At 48.4% G+C, this 21,828-nt stretch overlaps 1 protein-coding gene across 2 annotated transcripts in view; it reads left to right on the forward strand.

Moving 5' to 3' along the window:
• The window catches only part of LOC147455589 (uncharacterized), a 177,915-nt gene that overhangs the window by 77,534 nt on the left and 78,553 nt on the right, over positions 1–21,828 (forward strand). For both annotated transcript variants that reach the window (XM_086514336.1, XM_086514335.1), the window contains exons 8-9: positions 11,496–11,591; positions 11,732–11,824. In XM_086514336.1, coding sequence (XP_086370462.1) covers positions 11,496–11,591; positions 11,732–11,824 — 189 coding nt within the window. The remainder of the gene's footprint in view (positions 1–11,495; positions 11,592–11,731; positions 11,825–21,828) is intronic.

The raw sequence follows: 21,828 nt of genomic DNA on the forward strand, positions 1-21,828 counted from the left end.
TTTTGAGACCCTCTTTTTGAAGTTGCAAATGGTCGGACATTGCATGGCCAATGTGAACGGTAGTTTCACCCGCAGACGGGAAGTTGGTCGGCACTAGAAATCGTATAGTAAGAGGGTGTCTAGGCTCAGTCGAGATCATGTAGGTCCCTCCGTCGCACTTAGCAAGTTGGTGGATACTAGGAAGTGAACTCAATAAAGGCACAAAGCCAAGGTGAGATCACCAAAGGAAAGTATCTGATAGTTGGGCCACATTGCACTTTTTGATGCGGTCCCAATGGGGATAGATGGTCAGAAGACCAATGGGAGCCCAACGGAAGCATCTCCTAAAATTTAGGAAACTGCTATTTTGGGCCATGAAATGTGTTGGTGTCATTACCTTCGGAATGACAAGGGGAACATTTTACAACTTTGCTGCAAAGTCAATTGGCCAACCAGTCGGGAGATTTTTAGGCGGCAACCCCGAAATGGGAAAATGAATGTGATCGCGCCAAGTGGCACATTTCTGTGCACTTTCCTCTTATGGGCGCTGAATTTTGTAGCTGGGAGGGCTCATTTGTGAAACCGGTCACAGGTTAAGAGCTATGGAGTGCTTGCTTTCCTCTCTATGTATAGTGTGGTGCTAGGAGTGATGACTTGCACACTACACACTACTCTCTCTCCCCTACGTGCAGTTATGTCATGCCCCACAAGAGGGCTCCTCATTTGATTGATGTACAGCTCTGTGGTTTATGCTTTTGTGCTGCGGCAAGAACCTCCTTGAGCAGGAACAGGAGTAGCTAATTGCTACTCCAAAGTAGGCACCGGTGAGGGTCATAACCTCACCAAACAGGTGCATTTTCAGCACTGTACGTGCTGTTTTTGGACTGTTTTGCAGCCGCCATGATGCCAGAATTATTGGGAACCGTGCCCCACTATTAGACGACAGTTCGGGGGACTGTTTAGGGCTGAAAACAGAGGAAAAACCAGTAAATACAGCGTGCTGATTTTACTGGTTTTTGGCAGGAATCAGAGTGTTTATGCCGGTAGAAGCGAGTTCCAGCAAGGGAATTGGTTTCGGGCAGGTTTGGGGCTGTTATGTTGCTGAAATTTTACCAGAACAGGTCGTATCTAGTGGGATACAGTTAAAGGATTCCTAGGACTCTTCTTTGCAATTTACCCTCCTAAAGATAGCATGATCATCAACATTACCATCAGAAGTCGGCTCGTTGCTGCTCCTGCGCGTCCCCCTCCCCCCCCCGCCTGCTCCTGCTCCCCCGCGCCATAGCCCCCCCTTCGCCCTCGCCCTCGCGCTGCCCCTGTTGCGCGCTGCCCCCTGCCTGCGCGCTGTTGAGCTTACACCCAGCCTGTGCGCAACCCAGCCAGAGTGCAGCCCCGCCCGCTGCCCCCCCTATTGTTCGCTGCCCGCTGCCCTCGCCGCTCCGGCCCCTTATCCTCCCCTCCCCCCCCCCCTCTCCCCTCCGAAGGCCTCGTTTGAATTGCCTGGCAGTGAATTCTCAGTTGGTTTCTCCTTGCCGAGCTCTCAAGCGTTAGCCTTCTCGTCCGCCCTTCTCCTTCATAGCAGCAGACACTAATGGAGGCTCATGCTCCACCCCAGAGGGACTCCTCCGAAGCCCCCTCGCCCGACACCGCTGAGCCCACCATTCGTCTTGCTCTTTCACCGACAGAGCAAGCGAGCCTAGCCGCAGAGGTAGAGCGTCTGCAAGCGACCTCGGTCATTTGCAAGATTCTCGGCACCTGACCCAGCAGAGGAGAGGTGCGTGACCTTCTCCAGGCCCGCCTTCTCGCAGAGGTGGGCAAGATCTTGGATGTCCAGATTCTCGGACGGGGGTACTACCAGATCGAGTTCGAGACCTCCGAGATGGCTTCCAAGGTCATAGCTATGAGTCCACTGGCCATCCGAGCATCACGCGCCCACTTTCGACAGTGGCGACATGGTTTTGACCCGACTTTGGATGTGCTAGTAGAGGAGGCAGACATTCCCATCTCAGTCTGCTTTCCGGGGTTACGGAGGGATTGGCTCCGCCATCGGGACTGTCTTGGAGACACCTCGTACGGCAACATCAGTAGCTGCCAAGGCGGCTGGCATCCCCTCAGTTCGAGTTTTGGTCAGAGATATCCACACGCTCCCGAAGGTCATCCTTCTGCCTCGGGTGAGTGGGGGTTGGTTTAGACAGAGTGTGGAGTACTCGGGTCTTCCGAACCAGTGCTTCATTTGCAGACAGATGGGCCACCTAGCGAAGGCCTGTCCACGAAGGAGGCCACGACCTGCACCTCCGCCTCAGCCCCAGCCTGCCAAGGCTGGGCCACAGCCACAGCCAGCGGCACAGCGCACAGATTCAGAGTCACCCTCCGAGCCTGGGGCTCCAGCAGAGGAGGGGTGGCAGGAGGCCCGTGGCCGTCGACGCCAGGGGCCACAGCGAGAGCCTGACACTCAGAGTGGCCCTCAGGTGCCTACTCAGCAGCAGTGGGTTCCCACGGGGAACTGCTTTGGTCCTCTTGAGCAGGAGGAGCCCCCTACGCTAGCCTCCACCTCCGCTTCACCCTTGCCAGCCGCCCCCCCTTCAGAGTTCCCCTCCTCCTCCTCATCCCCCCCCCCGCCCTCTGCTCCCGTCCACTCCCCACCTCGCCCCTCCTCCTCTTTCGCCCCACCCCGCTTTTCCTCCCCCCCGCCCCCTCCAGCTTCCTACCCCCCCCCCCTTCCTGCTCCAATTCCAGAGTCGACTCAGGAGACTGGTCCCTCGCCGGCGGCTAGGAGATCTCTTGGCAGCGCCTTTGCCACGAGTCGCCTAGCGAGAGAGGGTCAGCCCTTCTTGCGGCCCCCTCTCCAGATTCAGACATCTTCCCTTACAGCTATCCCTCGTGGTCTGACGAGCATTGACCTCCGACGCCACTGGGATTTCTTCGACTACGGGTTCACTCGCTTTCTCGGCAATTCCGCAGCAGACCACGAGGCAACCTGCTTCAGGGTCCATGCTTTGTTCCTCGCCGCTAGGGGGACAGAGGCCTTGGACTCAGCAGTTGGTTTCTCCTTCCCCCTCTGTGGTAGGACCGAGACAGAGTGGTCCCTCGATTCAGTGGTGGGATGGTTGCATACACAGGTTCTCGAGTTCTCTCACCACATGGGAGAACTTGGCGTTACAAATTTACTGCAGACGTTGTGGCCACTGGCCAAGTTTGCGGTGACACCCCCAGACTCAGCAGGATGTAGGCACATTGTGGTGTAGTTTTTTGATGATACGCAGTGTTTGCCTTGCTATGTATACATTCATGAGGACTCCTGGACAGAGGAGGTTGCTTTACGCACGGCTCGCTCTGCTTGGGCTTTGACTAGGCACTCACTACAGTCTCGCCTATCTAGAGGACGCTCGAATGCGGATTACTCCCCATCCAAGCCAACCTCGAAGATAGCCCGTCTTGCTGCTGCGGCAGCATCTGTTCTCTCTCGCTCCCCATGAGGATCGTCTCGTGGAACGTGCAGGGACTAGGTGGGCCTCAGTTTCAGCGACAGTGGGGCCGATTGCGTCAGGAGCTTCAACGTTGCCTTGTGGGAGGAGAGATTGATCTCCTTATGCTACAGGAGCACCATCTGTCTGAGAGCCGCATTCGGCGATGTGGTCAGATTTTGCGTGGACGATATGATACCTTTTGGTCAGCTGCTTTTGGACCTGGAGGCATCCAGGATGGGGTATGTATGACTATTGCGGACTCATTGCAGCAGGCCATTGTGGGCAGAGGGATTATTGTGCTAGGCAGGGCTCAGTGGATTACTACGCAGGTTCAGGGTGGCCTTGTGGGCTTGCTGAACATCTATGCGCCCAATGTGGCGAGTTCTCGTGCAGAGTTTTGGTCACAGATTGTTGAGTCTTTGCCACAGGCTGACCATTGGTGTGTAGGGGGGGACTTCAACATGTTGGAGGACCCTTCTGACAGGATTGGAGGCAGCCATGCTACTGTGCATGGAGTCGAGCTAGCAGCTTGGGAGAGGTTGTGTATGACTTTGAGGATCTCGGATACATGGCAGCACTCTGGCTTTGTGAGGCATCCAGAGAGTCTTGCCTTCTCTAGGTCGGACCGCAGAGTGCGTGGAGTGAATCTATCGCGGATAGATCGCTTCTACACTAGTGACCACTTCAGTGAATTGGGGGGATCAGTGGGCATCCTGGCAGGGACATCCTTCTCGGACCATGCACGAGTGATCCTGACAGTGGCAGACAGGCAGAGGAGTGTGAGCACGATGCTTCGCATCCCAGAGTGGGTCTTGTTGGACTCAACACTCAGAGAGAGGGTAGAGGCTCTTTGGACAGAGGGCATGGACAGCCAGGCTCTACCTACAGACAGAGTGGCCTTAGGCCTAGCTCAGCTTAGCCACTTTTTTCTCCAGGAGTCTCTGGCTCGACGGGCTGCAGCGAGAGAGGAGGAGCAGCGTCTCAGACGAGGCATTGCTTCACTACAGAGGATGCAGGAGCAGCATCCAGACAGTCCATGGTTGGAGGACCAGTTACAGCAGGCTCGACAGGAGCTTGCTTGCACAGAGGAGAGGCGTCATGAGTTCGCCTTTCACCGACAGGTATCTCAGTGGACTCAGGTGGGTGACAGAGTGACAGGTGCTCTTTTTGAGAGAGTGGGACTTCGGCACTCACATGCCAAGGTCAATCAGTTGAGGAGACCCGATGGGTCAGTTGTTTGTGAGCCAGAGGATATGCGTGCAGTTGCTACTGACTTTTACCGTGAGTTACTGTCGGTTGAGCCCGAGTCAGAGCGGTAGGATGCATGCAGAGAGCAGGTTTGGGCACAGATGCCTTGTCTTGTGACTGAGGAGATGCGCCAGGGACTAGAGATGTCTCTTCAGCTTGAGGAGCTGCACACGGCTCTTAGGGCCCTACCTCGTGGTAGCTGTCCAGGTGAGGATGGGCTGACTCCCAGTTTCTTCTTGGAGTACTGGGACCTGCTTGGCCCAGATCTTTGTAGTGCCTTTCAGTACATTCTGCACACAAGAGTGATGCCGGATAGCATGAGTGAGGGCTTGATTTACCTCATTCCAAAGGAGGGTGGCTCCTTGGATGAGATTCGACAGTGGCGCTCCATCACCATCCTCAACTCAGCCTACAAAATTCTTGCCAAGGCTCTGAGTTTGAGGATTCAGCCACTTTTGGAGAGCCTTATACATAGGACTCAGACAGGTTTTTTCAAGGAACGCAGTAGTCTTGACAACATCTTCACTTTCTTGGAGGCTTCTGCCGTGGCACGGCTCCGTGAGGAGGACCTTGTGATTCTTCTTCTCGATTTTGAGAAGGCATACGACAGAGTTGATTGGGACTTTCTAGAGGGCACTCTACGCAAGATGGGTTTCTCAGATGCTTGGATCAGAGGGGTGTCAGCTTTGTACAGACAGGCTCACAGTCAGGTGCTTTTGGCAGGAGGTAGAGGTGAGCGCTTCATGCTCACACGATCTGTCAAACAGGGTTGTCCTCTTGCCCCCTTTCTCTTTCTGTTCTATGCGGAGGCGATGAGCAGATTTTTGGTGTCACAGCAGGTTGGTCCGAGGGGCTTAGCACTCCCTATACGGGGAGATGAGCTTCTGGACGCTGAGTTTGCCGACGACTCAGCCTTGTACTTAGAGGGCCAGGAGGCCAATCTACACAGATGTGAGCAGGCTTTGGAGACCTTCTGCTGTGCATCGGGCGCACTGATCAACTGGAGAAAGACAGTGGCTTTCTCGGTTGGCAGTGCTCCTGTGCCAGATTGGATGCCAGGAGAGGGTTTCAGGTGGATTCCTCCAGGGACTGCAGTTCGGTACTTGGGTTGTCAGGCTGGTTTGGACTTGTCCTCCGAGCAGCAGATTGCTCCTCTTCTCCTGTCCATCAAGAGAAAGCTATAACATTGGAGCTCAGCACGACTTTCGCTGGCTGGTAGAGTAGTAGTTGCCAACCAGGTGTTGTTGGCGACTATGTGGTACATCACTTCTTGCTGGATCTTCTGGAGTTCTTGTATCAGCCAGGTAGAGAGGTTGATCAGGAACTTCCTTTGGTCAGGTCGTGACACTCAGATTGCCCGAGCCAAGGTGGCTTGGTCGGTCATCACACTTCCTTGTTCTCAGGGAGGGCTTGGGATCATTGATCCAGCACAGTAGAGCAGAGCCCTTCTTGGGAAGTTCGTCGTCAGAGGACTTCTTCCAGGCGACTAGCCTTGGAAGGAGTTCTTGCTACAGAGGCTTCGTGCGAGGGTGCCTCAGTCAGGAGGCCCTTGGCAACCTTCGGCCAGATGGATCTTTACAGAGTTGCGCTGAGTTGGTTTGAGCAGGAGACTGGAGGACCGATTCGCTGTGAGTCTGCTTCGATCTTGGGAGCTCTTACGGCGTGGCCTAGAGCAGAGACAACCGACGTGCACGGAGGAGCGTCTACGGCAGCCCCTCGTCTGGAACCCCATGGTTAGCACTCAGAGAGGCCACTTGGTTGGGAGTCGGCCTCATGTTTCTTGGGGTCCCATGGCAGCAGGTCCAGCGCGTTCTCTAGGTGACTGGCTTGAGTTCACAGGTTTGTCTGAGGAGGTGCAGGGTCCAGCTACAGGGCATGAGAGGGGTGCAGAGCATGTGTCAGGACATCTCAGAGTCAGTTCTAGCAGAGTGGCTCACGTCTCTCAAGCAAGTAGCACCCCGGTGGATGGGAGCCTTCACACGACTGGAGGTTCTCATTTCAGTCAGGGCCTGCTCAGAGATTGTCCCAGCCCTGTTCTTCGAGCTTCAGGGTGGGGGACGATTACAGCGAGTTGCAGTAGAGGCCCCGCAGGTAGCAGAGTGTTGTTTTCAGAGGATCCTAGTTGTGGGCATCTGTGGGAGGACTTGCGTCATAGACCCTGACCCAACAGCTCTTGAGATTGGACACTGGAGGCTATGGGCTTGGGAGTGTTGTCCACTGGCACGAGTACAATGGGATCCTAGTGAGTGGCTATGGAGGGACCCTTTCTCTTCTGCAGACCGCCCAGGAGGCCCCTTCTTTCAGTACACTGTTCGGCTTGGACGTCATATACTTGCAGCACAGAGAGAGCCCCCCCCCCGCTGCAGCACGTCATTGGCAGGAGAAGGGCCTCACAGTCGAGTTCTTGGCAGCCTTTTGGCAGAGGCTGTGGGACGCCAGACAGCCGAGGCGCGTCACTTTGTTCCAGTGGCTAGTTGCACACAGAGCCACATCAGTAGGGAGCTGGCTTGTGCATAGTGGTCTCTCGGCCGCATGTGCAGCCTGTGACCAGTTGGTGGAGAGTCAGCGTCACTGTCTTTGGGACTGTCCCTCGGCCCAGCAGGTGTGGCTACGAGTTCTTCGGCTGATGCCTGCCCTCTCGACGGCTCGACAGTACACTTGGGGGGCAGCGGCTTGGTCCACCCTCACGGGCCCGACACTTCAGTTTGAGCTATCTTCCACCAGCAGGATGATAGTGATGCAGGGGGGACGACCTACACTCCAGCCTGCTACAGAGCTTACTCCACAGGAGTGGTGTAGCGAGAGAGAGAGGAGTGTTGGGAGCTCATCAGTGGCCTAGCTCTCTAGTTCATCTGGCGGGCCCGTTGTTTCCGCATCTTTGAGGCTCGCCTTGTGCCACCAGCAGAGACTGTTCGTGACTTTTGGCTAGAGCTGATCCATACTCTGAGAGGACAGCTCGAGGGACTACAAGGCAGCTCCAACCGCATGCGGGAGCGCCGCGAGGCTTTCCTTCGAATCTGGCGCCCTGGGCCTTTCTACACCATAGTCCAGGGGGTGCTTAGATGGCACTACTGTCCACCTGTGTGGCTCTTCCCTTCTCCCATTTCTTGATTTAGCCTCATTGTATATATGCTGTTTTTTCATTGGGAGAGTCTCCCCATCATGCTTGCTGTAGCCCTCTCCTGCAGAGGTGGATGTAGCCCTATGGGCAGTTTTCAGTAACTAATAGAAGGATCTTTTTCTCGAAAAAAAATAAAATTTACCCTCCTAAAGAATAAAGAAATACTGAAAGGGGCGCCCATTTTGGGGCCTACATGTTGTCGGCGTCTGCTCGAAGCATTCTAGCTTCCGAGCCCGTGTGTGTACTTAAGTGTTAATTCCCGTCGCAGGTTCCTTTTGCAAAGTGCTCTCTGTGTGTGTCTAAAGTAAAGAATTTTGGGTGAAAGCCAAAGCCTACCGCCCCACGGGCTGGTTTCAGAGTATGCAACTATAACCGGCCAGGACATGCACGTTTTGCTAGACGCTCACAATGTGCCAGGCTAGGTCCTAAGCTAAGACTCATGCTAGACTGTAGCAGAAGCATGTCTACGTAGCGCAAGTGAAGTGCGCACGTGACATCCCCTCTTGTTAAAGGTGAGGCACAATTGCCACACTTCTATCTTTGGATGCTTTTTGAACTTCTGATGCTTGTGGATGCATAAGTCGATGAAAACTTTTCCACACCTGTGTATACTGCGGATGTAGGTCTACTGCGATGTAGGTAGCCTTATTACGGTCGTAAAATACCATCCTTGATATTGGCTATGCCTTGCGAGCAAGTATTGACCACTTGAATAGTCCTCTTGTGCAAACATTGCGGGTGAAGCTGAAAGGTAAGGTTGCTCGAAGGTATTTTTAAGGGTTACATGTGGACGAGAGTGGATGCACGCTACATGCGAATGCGAATGCAAATGCTAATGAGGGCTATGGATCCTGTCTCCAACTCCTTCCATATCCGCCTAGGAGGCAAGTAGACCTTGGTACTAATGATCTGGATTTTCGTGTATCCGATGTTGATCTTCCTTCAAAGACATAGCGATGAAGACCGGAGCTAATAAGTCCGAGATCGGGACTGAAAGCTTCTTTGAGAAAAAATTTGAGAGGTTCTTTTGGGTTCCTTGGGTAATTTGGTTCTTGTGGTTGTGCTTGGGTCCTCTAGGTTCTTTCCTTGAGTTCGCGAAGCCGAAGCGTGCACGACGAACAGAGTCTTGATACCAATGTCAACTGCGGCGGAAGTGTTTAGGAATTTAACCCGGATCTAGTACTCGGCACAAACACAGGGACACTTAACTTCACTTGAAAGAATTGAATTGAATTGAGAGAGAGAGAGAGAGAGAGAGAGAGAGAGAGAGAGAGAGAGAGAGAGAGAGTATGTTGGGTCCCAAACCCTCAAGGGCCCCCTTGCTCTGTTGCTAGAGCAAGTACTTTCTTTATTCTTGCACAATGCTGATACAATGATGCTAAATGCTGAGATGCTGATGCTATGGGTAGTGATGCTATTGATGCTGGGTACTGCTAGTAGTGAAGGGCATTGTGTGGGTACAAGGGTTGTGGAAGTAGTGATGGGTAACTGATGGATACTGAGGGGTACAGCGGGTACTGAGGTACTGCAGTACTGATGGGTTTTGTGTCGATGACAATGAAGACGAGGAGGAGGTACTGATGGGTTCTGTGCTGACGATGATGACGAGGTACTGATGGGTTCTATGTTGACGAGGCGATGACAACGATGAGGTACTGATGGGTTCTGTGGATCCTTATGAGGTACGAAGTACAAGGGGTGCTAGGTGCTAGGTGCTAGGTACGGACGATGGCGATGTCGATGATGACGGCAGCGACGAAGCTATGGCTAGATGCCAGAAATGCTAGCGATGTCAATGGCTTGGTTTTGCAACCATGACGAGGCTAGGAGCTGAAATCTGATGGCGATCATGGCCTGAAAACGCTGGCTGTTCTGGGCTGAAAGCGCTGGTCCTTCTGGGCTGAAAACTCTGGTGAGAAAACGCCAAGGGTTGAATGGTGCTGCAGTTCCTGCTTGATACTTCTGCTGCCTTGGGTCTTCTGCCTTCCATTGGCATCCATAGGCTTCCTTTATAGGTGCTGAAAGCTGGTTTGAGCAGGGTCAAATCAGTCCCCCACGAGCAAGGAAATAATAGGCTGAAAACTACAGAGTTACATTATGGTGAATCTGATACAAGGTCTAGATAAAAAGAAAGAAAGAAAGAAACTAACTAAACAGGAACACTACTAGAGTTGTAAAAGGCGGGTATCAAGAGCTTGAGAGATACATATACAAAAAGTGGGTGTATATCACAGAGTACAGATACAAAATGGTGGATATGTGTATCAAAATCTAGAGATGGCTCGCATCGGTCGCTGCATAATCATGTCCATGTCCTCCATGGTGAGAGTCCGCACATGGCATCTCCCATGTCTCGCCAACATAGATCTAATCCTTTGTTGGAGCCTCCTCCATTGATGGGAGCATCCCCTCATCTTGGGCCTCCTACCATGCCTTCGTTTCTACATGGATTTGTTAGGCGAATAGGATGAACAAAGATTTCTCTCACCCTTGTAGGGGAAGAGTTCCAAGCAGTACTCTTTGGGAACTCACATGTAGATGGCAAGCATGTACGGGCTTGGATACACTTCTGACTATAGCTACAGAGCTCTATTCAAACTTGCCCACTGGATTGCTGATTTCTAAGGTTATGCGTGAATTTTCAGAGTAGATTTGTTCATGGACTAACTCAAGATGTACTCCTCTCATGAGCGGTACGCGGTTGGCACCAGTTGCAATTGAGGAGGTACGTAATTCTTTAAGTGGTACTAATGGTGCTTCTCGTCCTAGGCATGATGGTAGGAAGTTCTTTCTTGAACATGGGGATGTATTGCACATGCCTGTACTACCAGATTTTTAACACGTATTTGGCACTTGCCAGATGCCCTTCTCACTTACATCGGGCCTCATTGCTCTATCGCTCTTCTCTTTTCTATGTATACGGTCATTGCTTGGATGATGACTGCATGATTGCGACCTTCTTGCCAGACGTACTACATGCATCTCATACATGCTTTGGGGATTGTCGTATTCTGGTATATTTACCACTTTTTTATAAAACAATAGAGTGGGCTTGGCAGTTTTGACAGACTTTGCCGATTCTCCCTGTGGATTTTGAGAAGGCACATGATAGAGTTGATTCGGGATTTTTTAGAGAGCACCTTGCTTAGGATGGGCTTTCGTGTTAAAGGGCTTACAGGTTTTCAGCTTTTGGAGTGTAGACATGATCCGGATTTTGTGGGACCTTCCTTTCATTTTCTACTCTCTGTATGGCCGTCCATCGTCTTTTTGTGGTCCCGGTGAGCTTGGTCTTGAGCTGCTCAAGCTCCTATTGACGCCTTGGGTGCCATCCGCCCATCACAATTCAAGCTGGTTCTCTTGGGGTATTTTCGAGGAGGAAAAGTGTGAACACAAGTCCCATTTTTTCACAAAAAAGGGTAGGGCCGTTAATTGGTGCGATGTTTTTCTGGGGGAGGGGAGGTGATCACATCTCGTGACATGTTTGTGGTAGTAGATTTTGTAGTAGTGGTGGTGGTGGTGGCGGCACAACATAAGCATTTGTTGGCAGCCTGTTATGTGTCTTTCTTGTAAAACCTTTTAACAAACATCTATGTATCCTTTTAACAAAATTTATGTTGATAATTTGACATGAAAATCATTTCATGGTTTTAAACTACGACAATGTTTTTATTGTTGTACAGGCAGAGGATATTTTACACGTTATGAAGCTTAGTGGTATGCAGCCCAGTGTTAAATCATATGAATCTCTTATTGGAGCCCATGCAAAAGCAGACAATGTACTCCATTTGATTCTTGTACATCTTAGTTTTTTTGGGTGAAATATTTTTGCTTGTTTGTTGTGTTTGATTATGAAGGATGATGCTTGTTGTTTTGCTTAGTCTTTCCCTTGATATTGATGAGTTTATACTGGGCACAGTTTGTACGAGCATTCAACTTAATTGAAGACATACCTTGCGAGGATCTAACAGCACAGGCCTACACACCAATTATCCATGCATATGGGATGAAGGTACTTTCGATTAACTTGAAGGTATCAAGGCAATAGAGGGATTTTGTAGCTGTCAATGATTGTGTGGTTGCAAGGGAAGAACAGTGCAACAGACATTTGTTTTAATGCATCTTGTAAATTTGCAAAAAAGAGTCGAGCATTTGTGTTGTATTGTGATGTACCAACCATTGAATATTTTTTATTGGATGAGATACTTCTCGGAAACCAATGACCGAGGATATGAATGAGAAAACTAATTGTCCCTTCGAATGTTCCTCGGAATGACCCTCGGAAATTTTTGAGCTAACTTGAGTTGTTTTGCAGATATGCTGTAATCGTGAACAATTACTGTCTTTCAAGAAGGGGGATGTCACAAACTGCTCCCAAGTCACTAAAGAATGGAGCCAACGTTCAGATTCCGGCCGAGGGGCCTAAACCCCAAGTGAAGAAGCAGAAGCAACATAAAAAGTTTAACCAAATTGCAAAGTCTTGCCGAGAGGCTTATTTTTTAAAGAGAAGTTCCCGCCAACCTATGGGACCCCCTTCCGATGGGGCCCAAGTGACCCAAAGACATTAAAGTAAAGCGTGCGCGCGCACGCACACACACACACACACACACTCAATTGCTTGGCGAGTTGACGTGGCAGCAATTCGAAGTCCCAAATTTTGCGCTGACATAGTTGTACGGATTTCCGGATTTTACGCTGACATGTTGACCTCACAAACTTGTACGGATTTTCGCATTTTACGTTCAGTGCTAGCGTGCCAGAGCTGTACGGATTTTTGCTTTTGCGTTGGCAAGTTTTGGGCATCTGCTTTCTGACCAGATGCTTATGAGTTTATAGCTTTCATGTAAACCGCTTTTCATAGGCCAAGGGCCTAAAAATATGAGCCAAGACTCATTCTCTAGCATGCTCCGCCAGAGGTGCAGAGGATGGAGTACCGGCGTTGTACAAAGTTCAAGTAATATAAAGAAATACGGAAAGGGGTGCCAAGGTTTGGGGCCAGTGCTCTCTATGGTGGAATCCCGCCACTCCGTGTCGTGTGTGCTCTCTCTCTCTTTCAGTTCAGTTTTTAGTGAAGTGCTAAAAGTCTATTCAGTCTGTTCTTTTCCATTGGCACGTGGTGTCCGTCCCGTGACACATGACCATCCCCACAAGGCAGTACATCCACATAGCATGCAATTCACAAAATCACACGCTAAATTCACACTGAATACCATTTTTCAATCATTCAATCTACCCAACTCATCTGATTAAGAACTCTTGATGCACCTAGATCAATGTGCAGTCATCTCATCCTTCCGGAACTCTTGATGCACTCACAACACTATCAAGTTATCTAACAGTACACACATGAAAGAGCACATGTTAACCAAGGAAATTTCCAATTCAATGTACATATGTTTATAAAGTCATTCCAAAACATACTGTTAGCCTGCCAATATCCCTATCATCTCAAAGAGAAATTAGTGACTATAGGCAATCTGTGACAAAGAAGTGGAGTGGCTCCCTTCTTGTGCAATTTGGACGGCACTAGATTCAACCTGCTGATTCATCGGTAACTTTTGGCATAGGCACTTCTAATATTCAAGAAGCTTCCAAGTACAGCTGAAACTGAAGAGAATGTGCAATGCTCTCCTCCCCCATCCACTTTGCATGGAGAGCGAACAAGTGCCCTTGACCAAATTATTTGGTGGACCTAGCTTACCTTTCTGTTCTTTTCTTGTGTCTTTTGACTTGTTTGTTGCCTTGCTAACCTCCCCTGTCCATTGCACTTCTGTCTGAATCGTCGGAATTCTCTCATTAACCATCAGTAGGTCCCTTCCTTGTCAGAACTCTAGGATGCACTTTTAGTTGATTCCCTTACTTCTTTGGAATCCTTTAGACATTCTTTATTACTTAGAGTGAATTGCAGAAGTACAAGAGGGTTTTTCATTGTTGAAAACTAATTCCACAACCAAACCCAAATCTCATGATAACTAATCCCATGGAACCAAAATTATAGCGAATTTCAAGGTTGCCTCTTGACTAGCTATGTGTGCATCTACTTCATTCAATGACCCCAAGCCAATGTCTGTGCTCTCGCTTTCATCACCATGAAGATCATTGTCATCAAGGTCCTTTGTGGCTGACATAGAGCTCACTTGATCATTGCATAGAGGATCATGAGCCCTAGATCCTCTTCCTTTTCTTTGAGAGGCTCTCCTAATTGCTGGACTACACAAAAGTTTTCAAAAAAAAAAAACAACCTCTTTAATCACTAATGACAATCGTATTTTACACATTTATCATGTGAGTCACTACACTCATTGTAATCAACACACTCATTCTATGTTGAAAGCCAAGCATGAGGTAAAGTCTAGCTATGAGCAAGCTGTGATAACAAAACAATAGCATATCACGGTTCAGAGGATTGTGACTTTGACATAAAGATTTGTATGGACCACCTTACTTGGGTGAGTGAGTCTGTGAGTGGCCGAACAATGCAATGATCAGATGCGCCTATAACCTCGACGCAGAAACCCTAGCCCTAAAACGCGTCACATATCGCGTTCTAAAATCAAAGGAATCGTCCTCGTTTGCACGAAACACCAAAAGAGAGAACTTTTTAATTTCTTAGGCAATTATGTTCACTAGTGCAATGATGACTTATGCATGAGAAAAAGAAATATTCTTTGAATTGGCAAAGAACATCATACTTCAAAAATATGGACAGTATGTCAGTAAAATATCTTAGGATCTCATTAGAGAGCAAGGTCCCTATTGATGTCTCTTTGGATGTGATCGTTCATCGAAAGTATGTGGAGAGTCACCAAAGTGAACAGCTACCTCCGGATATGACGGAAGCATGCCATCGGCCATCCCATGTGAAAAGTTCATCATGTTATTGTTTATTATCACATCAACCCAAAGGCTTCTTTATAGAGCTATATCAGATCGTCATAATCTGTGAGTTCTTCCAAATTCATCCATTGTTCCCTCCCCCCTTCCTCAAAATCCTCTCGTGGCCTCATCACGGCGGAGTCTGGGGATGTCTCTGAATTTTCGGGGGGCATCTTCAAACAGATGGCCTTGGGAACGTGTTCGTGCTGAGTGACGGAACCCTTACCTCCGTTACCTTTAACCACCCCACTTTCCACCCTAGCCCGACCGCCGACTTCTCCCCCTCCGGTTGCTTACACCACGGATGGGCAACATCATCATTATTAAAATTTTCACCTTCTTCGGCGTGCAAGATTCTCATAATGCCCTAAAATTCTTCCAATAGTTTGACGTCTTATACAACAATGCGAATTTCACGGAAGAATCCAAGTTATTCAGAATCACCTCGTTTCTTAAAGGTAGTGCTTTGACATGGTGGGCTGCCCTCACCAAGAAGCCTCTGACTCCTAAGATCTGGGTTGATTTCAAACTAGCCTTCTACCCGAGTTTTCTTGATGACACATTTGAAGTCGACATACTTGCAGATTGGTCAGGACTGAGGATGTACCCCTCCGATACTCTTGCAACTTACAACCAACTATTTTGGGATGCAGATCTACCGGTATCTTTTTAGAGAGACCACTTTTGCAGAATAGATCAACAGTATACAGCCTGTCTACCTTTTTCCGTGTGGGACTACTAAATAGGAAAAGTAGTCTCCAATGTGTAGCAATTAATGTCCCATGCCAGACTTGGTTATCACATCATGAGGAAGGAATTACTTTTCCTACACCCCCCACCACGGAATCCAAATGCCTGCAATCCCACGTTCTTCGCTCAACAACAACCATCTTCGGGCTCTTCCCAGACCTTTGGTCATCGTTTTCAACAATTAACTCATCAACAGATGGCCGAATACAGGACTCAAGGCGGAAGCTACAAGTGTCATCGCGTCGGCCACACCTACAGGGTTTGTAACCAAAGAAACCCCCTTGCCCCATGTAATAATATTGCTGTCAAACGAGTGAACCCCCAGGATAACACCGCCGCCAATAACAACAACAACAACAAGCCTCAGCTTTCAATAGGATTGATTCCAGATCAAGTCGGCAAGCTTAGGCATGATGGATCAGAGGAACCTTGTAGAGCATAAGGGCATCAACAACAACAAGAAGCCTCGCCTTTGAGGCCAACGCGTCTTGGCTCAGACAACTTGCAGACAGGAGACTCGATAAGAGCGCAAAGGACGAGGTTCAGGAGGAGTGGCAGTCTTATTCAGGGAGGAGCTACAGTCTCTGATACATATAGTTCGGAGGGATGAGCATGCGAGGTATATGTGGGTGAGACTGAAGGCAGAGACATGCAGATATCTCTACATTGCTATTTGCTATTTTCCTCCTAGTACGTCAGTATATGCATCACCTGAAGGACAATCCCCCTTCTCTATTTTAGACGATGATATATGGGAGTTTTCCAGAGACGGCGACATTATTATCTTGGGGGATTTCAATGCTAGGACTGCCCTCCACCAGACAGTATTCTATGATACCTCAAAGGAGTTGATGCGGGATCTTGATATTACAGAAATGGGCCTGTCTAGATTATCACATGAGGAGCACACTGAGTATGGCAGATACTTGATTGATATGGGGACTGCACATGGATTTTCTTTTTGAATGGCCTGCAGAAATTCCCTGCAACTGGTGGTTTTACATGCTTTCCACATCGGCATGGCGCTAGTACAGTGGATAATGCTATGGAAAAGCTAGGACTCATTCCTTCCTTTCAGGATTTCGTGGTGGGAACTAGACCGGTTGGGGTAGCAGTCAATCATGCTATCTTGTGTTTTACTCTTATCGTTCCAGTTCAACACAGCTCCATTGGGAGAGGCCTCCACACATACTCGGTATACCTTCACGAGGGAGACGGATCACGTGTACACTCATGAGATATACAGGCAGCTATGCACTCTCGAGCCAGGACGACCACTAGATGAGCTCACCCAAATTCTGACACAGATACTACATGATGCAGCATCAGAGGCATATCCCCACAGCCAGCCTACACGCAGACGATCTGGGAGCATGCCTCAGAACAGTTGGTATGATGAGGAGTGCAGAGAGAAGAGGATTAGATTACAAAGAGAGGTGCTCATGGGTACTACTTCCGCTGCCTAGTGCGACGAAAGAAGAGGGCTTACCTATCTCAATTAGAGCGTGATCTGTATCAATTGTTTATGAGTCATGACTCTAGTGAGGCGTGGAGGCTTTTCAATGAGCACTCTCCACCGCCAGCCATCACTTCCACAGAGACATGGGGGGAATATGCTACATCTCTCTATACAGCATCGGGGCCGCCACTTGTGCCTTACCCTCCAGAGGCATGCCCAGAAACATGTACTTTCTTTACTGCTGAGAGGGTAAGGAAAGCCATTGACAAGATGAAGACAGGAAGAGCACAGGATCATGATGGTCTGGTAGCAGATCACTTTATCCATGCCAGAGATATGCTTGTAGAGCCTCTTGCTATGATGTTTAATAGAGCCATGTATGAGGGTTTCCCTGAGACTTGGAGTATGTCCAATATTGTGCCTATCTTCAAGTCGGGAGACCCTATGCTTTCCGGGAATTACCGAACCATCATGGTTGGTCACACTCTAGCTAGGCTATATGCATCGATTCTTGAGCATGAGTTAAGTGGATGGGCAGAGAGAGAGGGCATACGGGCAACAGGACAGGCAGGGTTCAGGAGAGGTTTCTCCACCACTGACCAGATTTTGACACTCGGAGCCATTATTGAGGGTAGACACCGTGGCAGGAGGATATATTGTAGCTTTGTGGATTTCCGCAAAGCCTTTGATACAGTGCCACGAGCCAGACTCATACGCAGATTGCAAGACATGGAGGTGCCCACAGAGCTGATCTAGGGGATCTTAGCTTTATACAGGACAGTGGTAGGATAGGTACGCACTACTCAGGGCATGTTCGACATGGTTCACTCCACCATTGGGGTGAAGCAGGGTTGTCCCCTATCTCCGACTCTCTATGGGATATATGTAGATGAGTTTTTAGATTATGTACATACAGAGGGTGATAGAGGTGCTCAGCTTGCAGGGACATGGATTCTGTTGCTATTATATGCTGATGATATTGTGTTGATCTCCGATTCTCCAGAAGGGATGCAGCGTCATTTGGATGCACTGCATGTATTTGCACGGGACAGTGGATTGTCTGTGAACCTTGGTAAGACCAAGGTAATGGTGTTTAACACCACGGCGCAGTGGGTAAGGAGGTCCGCCCCCACTTTTACATATGGTCGAGAGACTGTGGAGTATGCAGATACATACACTTATCTTGGGGCGGTTTTCAGTGGTCGAGTATTTTCCCTCAGGCGTGCAGTTAATACGCGACTGACCAGAGCCTATTCACCATTGGGGAGACTTGAGAGGATATGTTCACAGGTTCAATTCCAAGAACCTAGGACAAAGCTTTGGCTCTTTGACACTTTGGTCACGTCGGCCATGCTGTACGGAGTGGAGATATGGGGCCCCTCAACTGATCATCATAGCAGAGTTGGCAGAACTGATGGATAGAGATGTATGGAGAAGCCATTGGTGTCTATGATTTCTTGGATAATTAGGGCCAAGGCCTCAGTACCACATGACATTGTTAGGGCAGAGCTCGCTGCTCCTCCATCGGTAGTGGAGGCACTCACTTGATCAGTTTCATTTATGCATAGCACTTGGGCTCTCCCTAGAGACAGATATGCTCGATTAGCACTAGAGTCTTCGCAAAAGCTGGCATTGTAGGGAGATGGATCATGTTGGTATGCGGAGATGGCATCTTGGTTTCATTTACATGGCTTTAGTATGGACCGGCTACCCCCATTTCAGTACTCTTTGGATGCACCCTCCATCCCCCTCACAAGGGCAGAGATTACCAGGCTCATCAGACAGGACTTGATTCAGGTGGATACAAATAGGACATAGATACAACCTACACATGAGCTAGGTACGAAGATGACTTTCTATAGAGAGCACCTTCTCCAACTCACAGAGGATGGTTTTGTGATCAGACAAGGATACATGGATACTCATCTATCCCACTGGATACGATGTGCTATTGGTCAGATACACACATCCTCACATCAGCTAGAGATCGAGACAAACAGATTTAGAGGAGTACCTACTGAGTCCAGGATTTGTCAGGTGTGCCAAATAGAGCCAGAGACAGAGCTACATTACATATGTCACTGCCCAGTATACTATGAGATACGAGGCCGCTTTCACTGTCTATTCAGAGAGGGTTTTGGGCCACTTTCTAGAGTCATGAGATATCAGGATCAGAGATGCCTTGGATTATACTTACTGGAGATTCGCAAACACAGAGAGGACTCTTGAAGAGGGGCACAATGAGAGAGATCCAACGACAGTGGAAGATCACAAGTTTCTTTCAGTCACAGACAGAGGAGTTCGAGCAGCCCTCACAGCATAACAACACCAGAGGCATCAGAGGCATACTGCTTGATCGAGCGATAGAGTTGGGGCGGTCCTCTCGCCCACGGATGAGAGGGCCCTCTCGATATCGGCGCAGATTGCGACAGAGGATCCATACCATGTTGGCACGACATAGGAGCCATCCTGGATACTGATGTATTTGTATATGATGCCTCAACTATGAGAGAGCTCCATTGTATCAGCTCACCCTTTGTCTTCCCTTTGTATCAGCTTTCACCCCACCCCTACCCACTATTTTCTTTTCAGTTCTTTGTACTTTTTGTACCCAGACCTGGTATTAGATTCATCACATGTAACCTTTTGGTCTCATAGGTCATTTTGGCCTTTTGAAGACGTTAATATTACATTTCATTTAATTTCTGTGTGTGTGTGTGTGTGTGTTATTCAAGGGATTTGAAGTGCTAGAGTCTCGCGAAGTGTGAAGTTTACAGTTATTTCTGTGTTTCCTTCCAATCCCTCACCGGAAGATCCAATCGTGTTCTTCCCCTTAGTCTTGAGAGTGCTATTTGTGTAGAAGAAAGATGGATCTTGGAGAATGTGCATCGATTGCTGGACTCTTCATAAGATTACCAGCAAGAACAAGTTTCCAATACTCAGGTTCGATGATGTACTTGACAGATCGCGGGGTGCTACTTCTTTCAATTGGATCAATCTTAAGAGTGGCTATTATGAGATCAAGATCGCTGTTGGAGAGATATACAAGACCATGTTCAAGACATCCTTTGGATTGTAGGAGTGTTGGACATGATCTTTAGAGCCTTTGGGTTCTTTGATGACATCATTTTTCTCTCTAAGTTCGAGTAGATCATAGCGAGCATGTGTCACGAGTGTCTAGAGGGATGAGGGAACAAAGATTGGTGATCAACGGAAAGAAGTGCGAGTTCTACTGGGAGAAATACACTTCTTGGGACATATTGTTTCGTTTGAGGGTGTTAGTATGGATCAAGCCAAGGTTGATGCTATTCGCAATTGGCCTACATTGCTGAATGTACATGATGTCAGGAGCTTCTTGGGCTTATGTTCTTACCATTGGCGCTTCATCAGGAGCTTTGCGGAGATAGCTTGGCTGTTGCACGCCATTACTCAAAAAGTTTCCATTCACTTGGGGACCTACACAGATTGCAGCATTTGAGTTACTCAAACCGAAGTTGACTACGGAATGTGTGTTGATACTACAAGATTTGCAGTAGCCTTTTCAGGTTTATTGTGATGCTTGTGGGAGTTTAAGAGCGATCTTGATGCACGACAGCCATTTAGTTGCCTATGAGGGTCGGATGCTTTTGAAGATTGCGAGGGTGGCACAGGCTCATAAGAGGAAACTCTTAGCTGTGGTACATGCTTTGAGCTAGTGGACGAATTACTTGCTTAGTGCAAACCTTACAATGTATATGGATCCCAGCTGAAGTTGTCAAAGAAGCGGGTGAGATGGGTGAACCATGGAAGTTTCTGTTTAATATATGAATGCCCATATGGTACAAATATGGCGTATGCTATGACCTCACTGTATGACTGTACGATACAACATTAGACAATATGAAATGGTGCTATATTAAAACAAACAGTATATGAATGTAAACCGTATGATACGAATTGTAATACTATGTATTTTCCCGTACGAAACTATACCGTACTTTACCGTACAACAGTACGTTGACAACCTTGGGGTGAGCATCCTGTCGTTGTTTTGTTTTCCAATCCTGTATTTAAGGGCAACAAGAATGTGGTTGCAGATGCTTTATCTCGCAAGCCACAGATATTCGTTCTGACAACAGTGCTCGATCATGACTCTGATGAGATGCGAGAGTAGTTTGCATTAGATCCAAATGCTTGGAGATATTCAAGAGAGTACAGAGTGGGGAGGCAGAGATATTCTCTCAAGAATGGTTATTTGATGCAGACAGCCATGTTATGTGTTACACGGCCTTTGAGAGGTCTATAAAACAAGTTTGTAAAGCAGCTTCTTTACAAGGTCCATAGCCTTTAAATATGAGGCAAGGGGTGAGCCATAATTACTCAGCTAAGATCATGAAGTCTCAAGGCATCGAGCCTTGGATGCTGCTCTTATGTCTTGAGGGCTCAAAGTGCAGTACAATCATGCTATATGCAGATTTTACTATCTCCATCAATGTAGTGCTGAATGGGAGTTTTTATGTGCATGATCTCTCTGTGATGGACTAGGGAGCTGTCTCCCAGAGTTAGTATTAATTTGAGAGCTCCTCTTGCAATATCCAACTGTATATGGATGTTGGAGGGTGGCTAGGGTTGTCTCTTGGGAGTAGGAGGGTTGCAAATCTTGGCCCTTGTTTTAATCTAGGGTTAGATCATTAAATTTATGTGTAATTTAGGTAAGACTCTTTCATGTTTGTGTAGGTTAGTTTCAAGTTTACATTGCCCCACAGGGACAGGACTTTGGATTCAGATTAGATCGTCATGTTACGTCAGTCACAGGTTGCTTGTGGTAAGCTTAATTTCAATTGGCTGAGTCTGCCCTTGATCTCAGAAACTCAGTGCACTGGGCTTTGTGTTGATGTATGCTCCTCTGTGTGTGTGTGTGGGTGTGGCTGGTGTATTTAGGAGCATATGTT

This window comes from Adiantum capillus-veneris, chromosome 6 (genome assembly GCF_014529385.1).
Source record: "Adiantum capillus-veneris isolate H3 chromosome 6, ASM1452938v2, whole genome shotgun sequence".
In the NCBI taxonomy this organism is placed as follows: Eukaryota; Viridiplantae; Streptophyta; class Polypodiopsida; order Polypodiales; family Pteridaceae; genus Adiantum; species Adiantum capillus-veneris.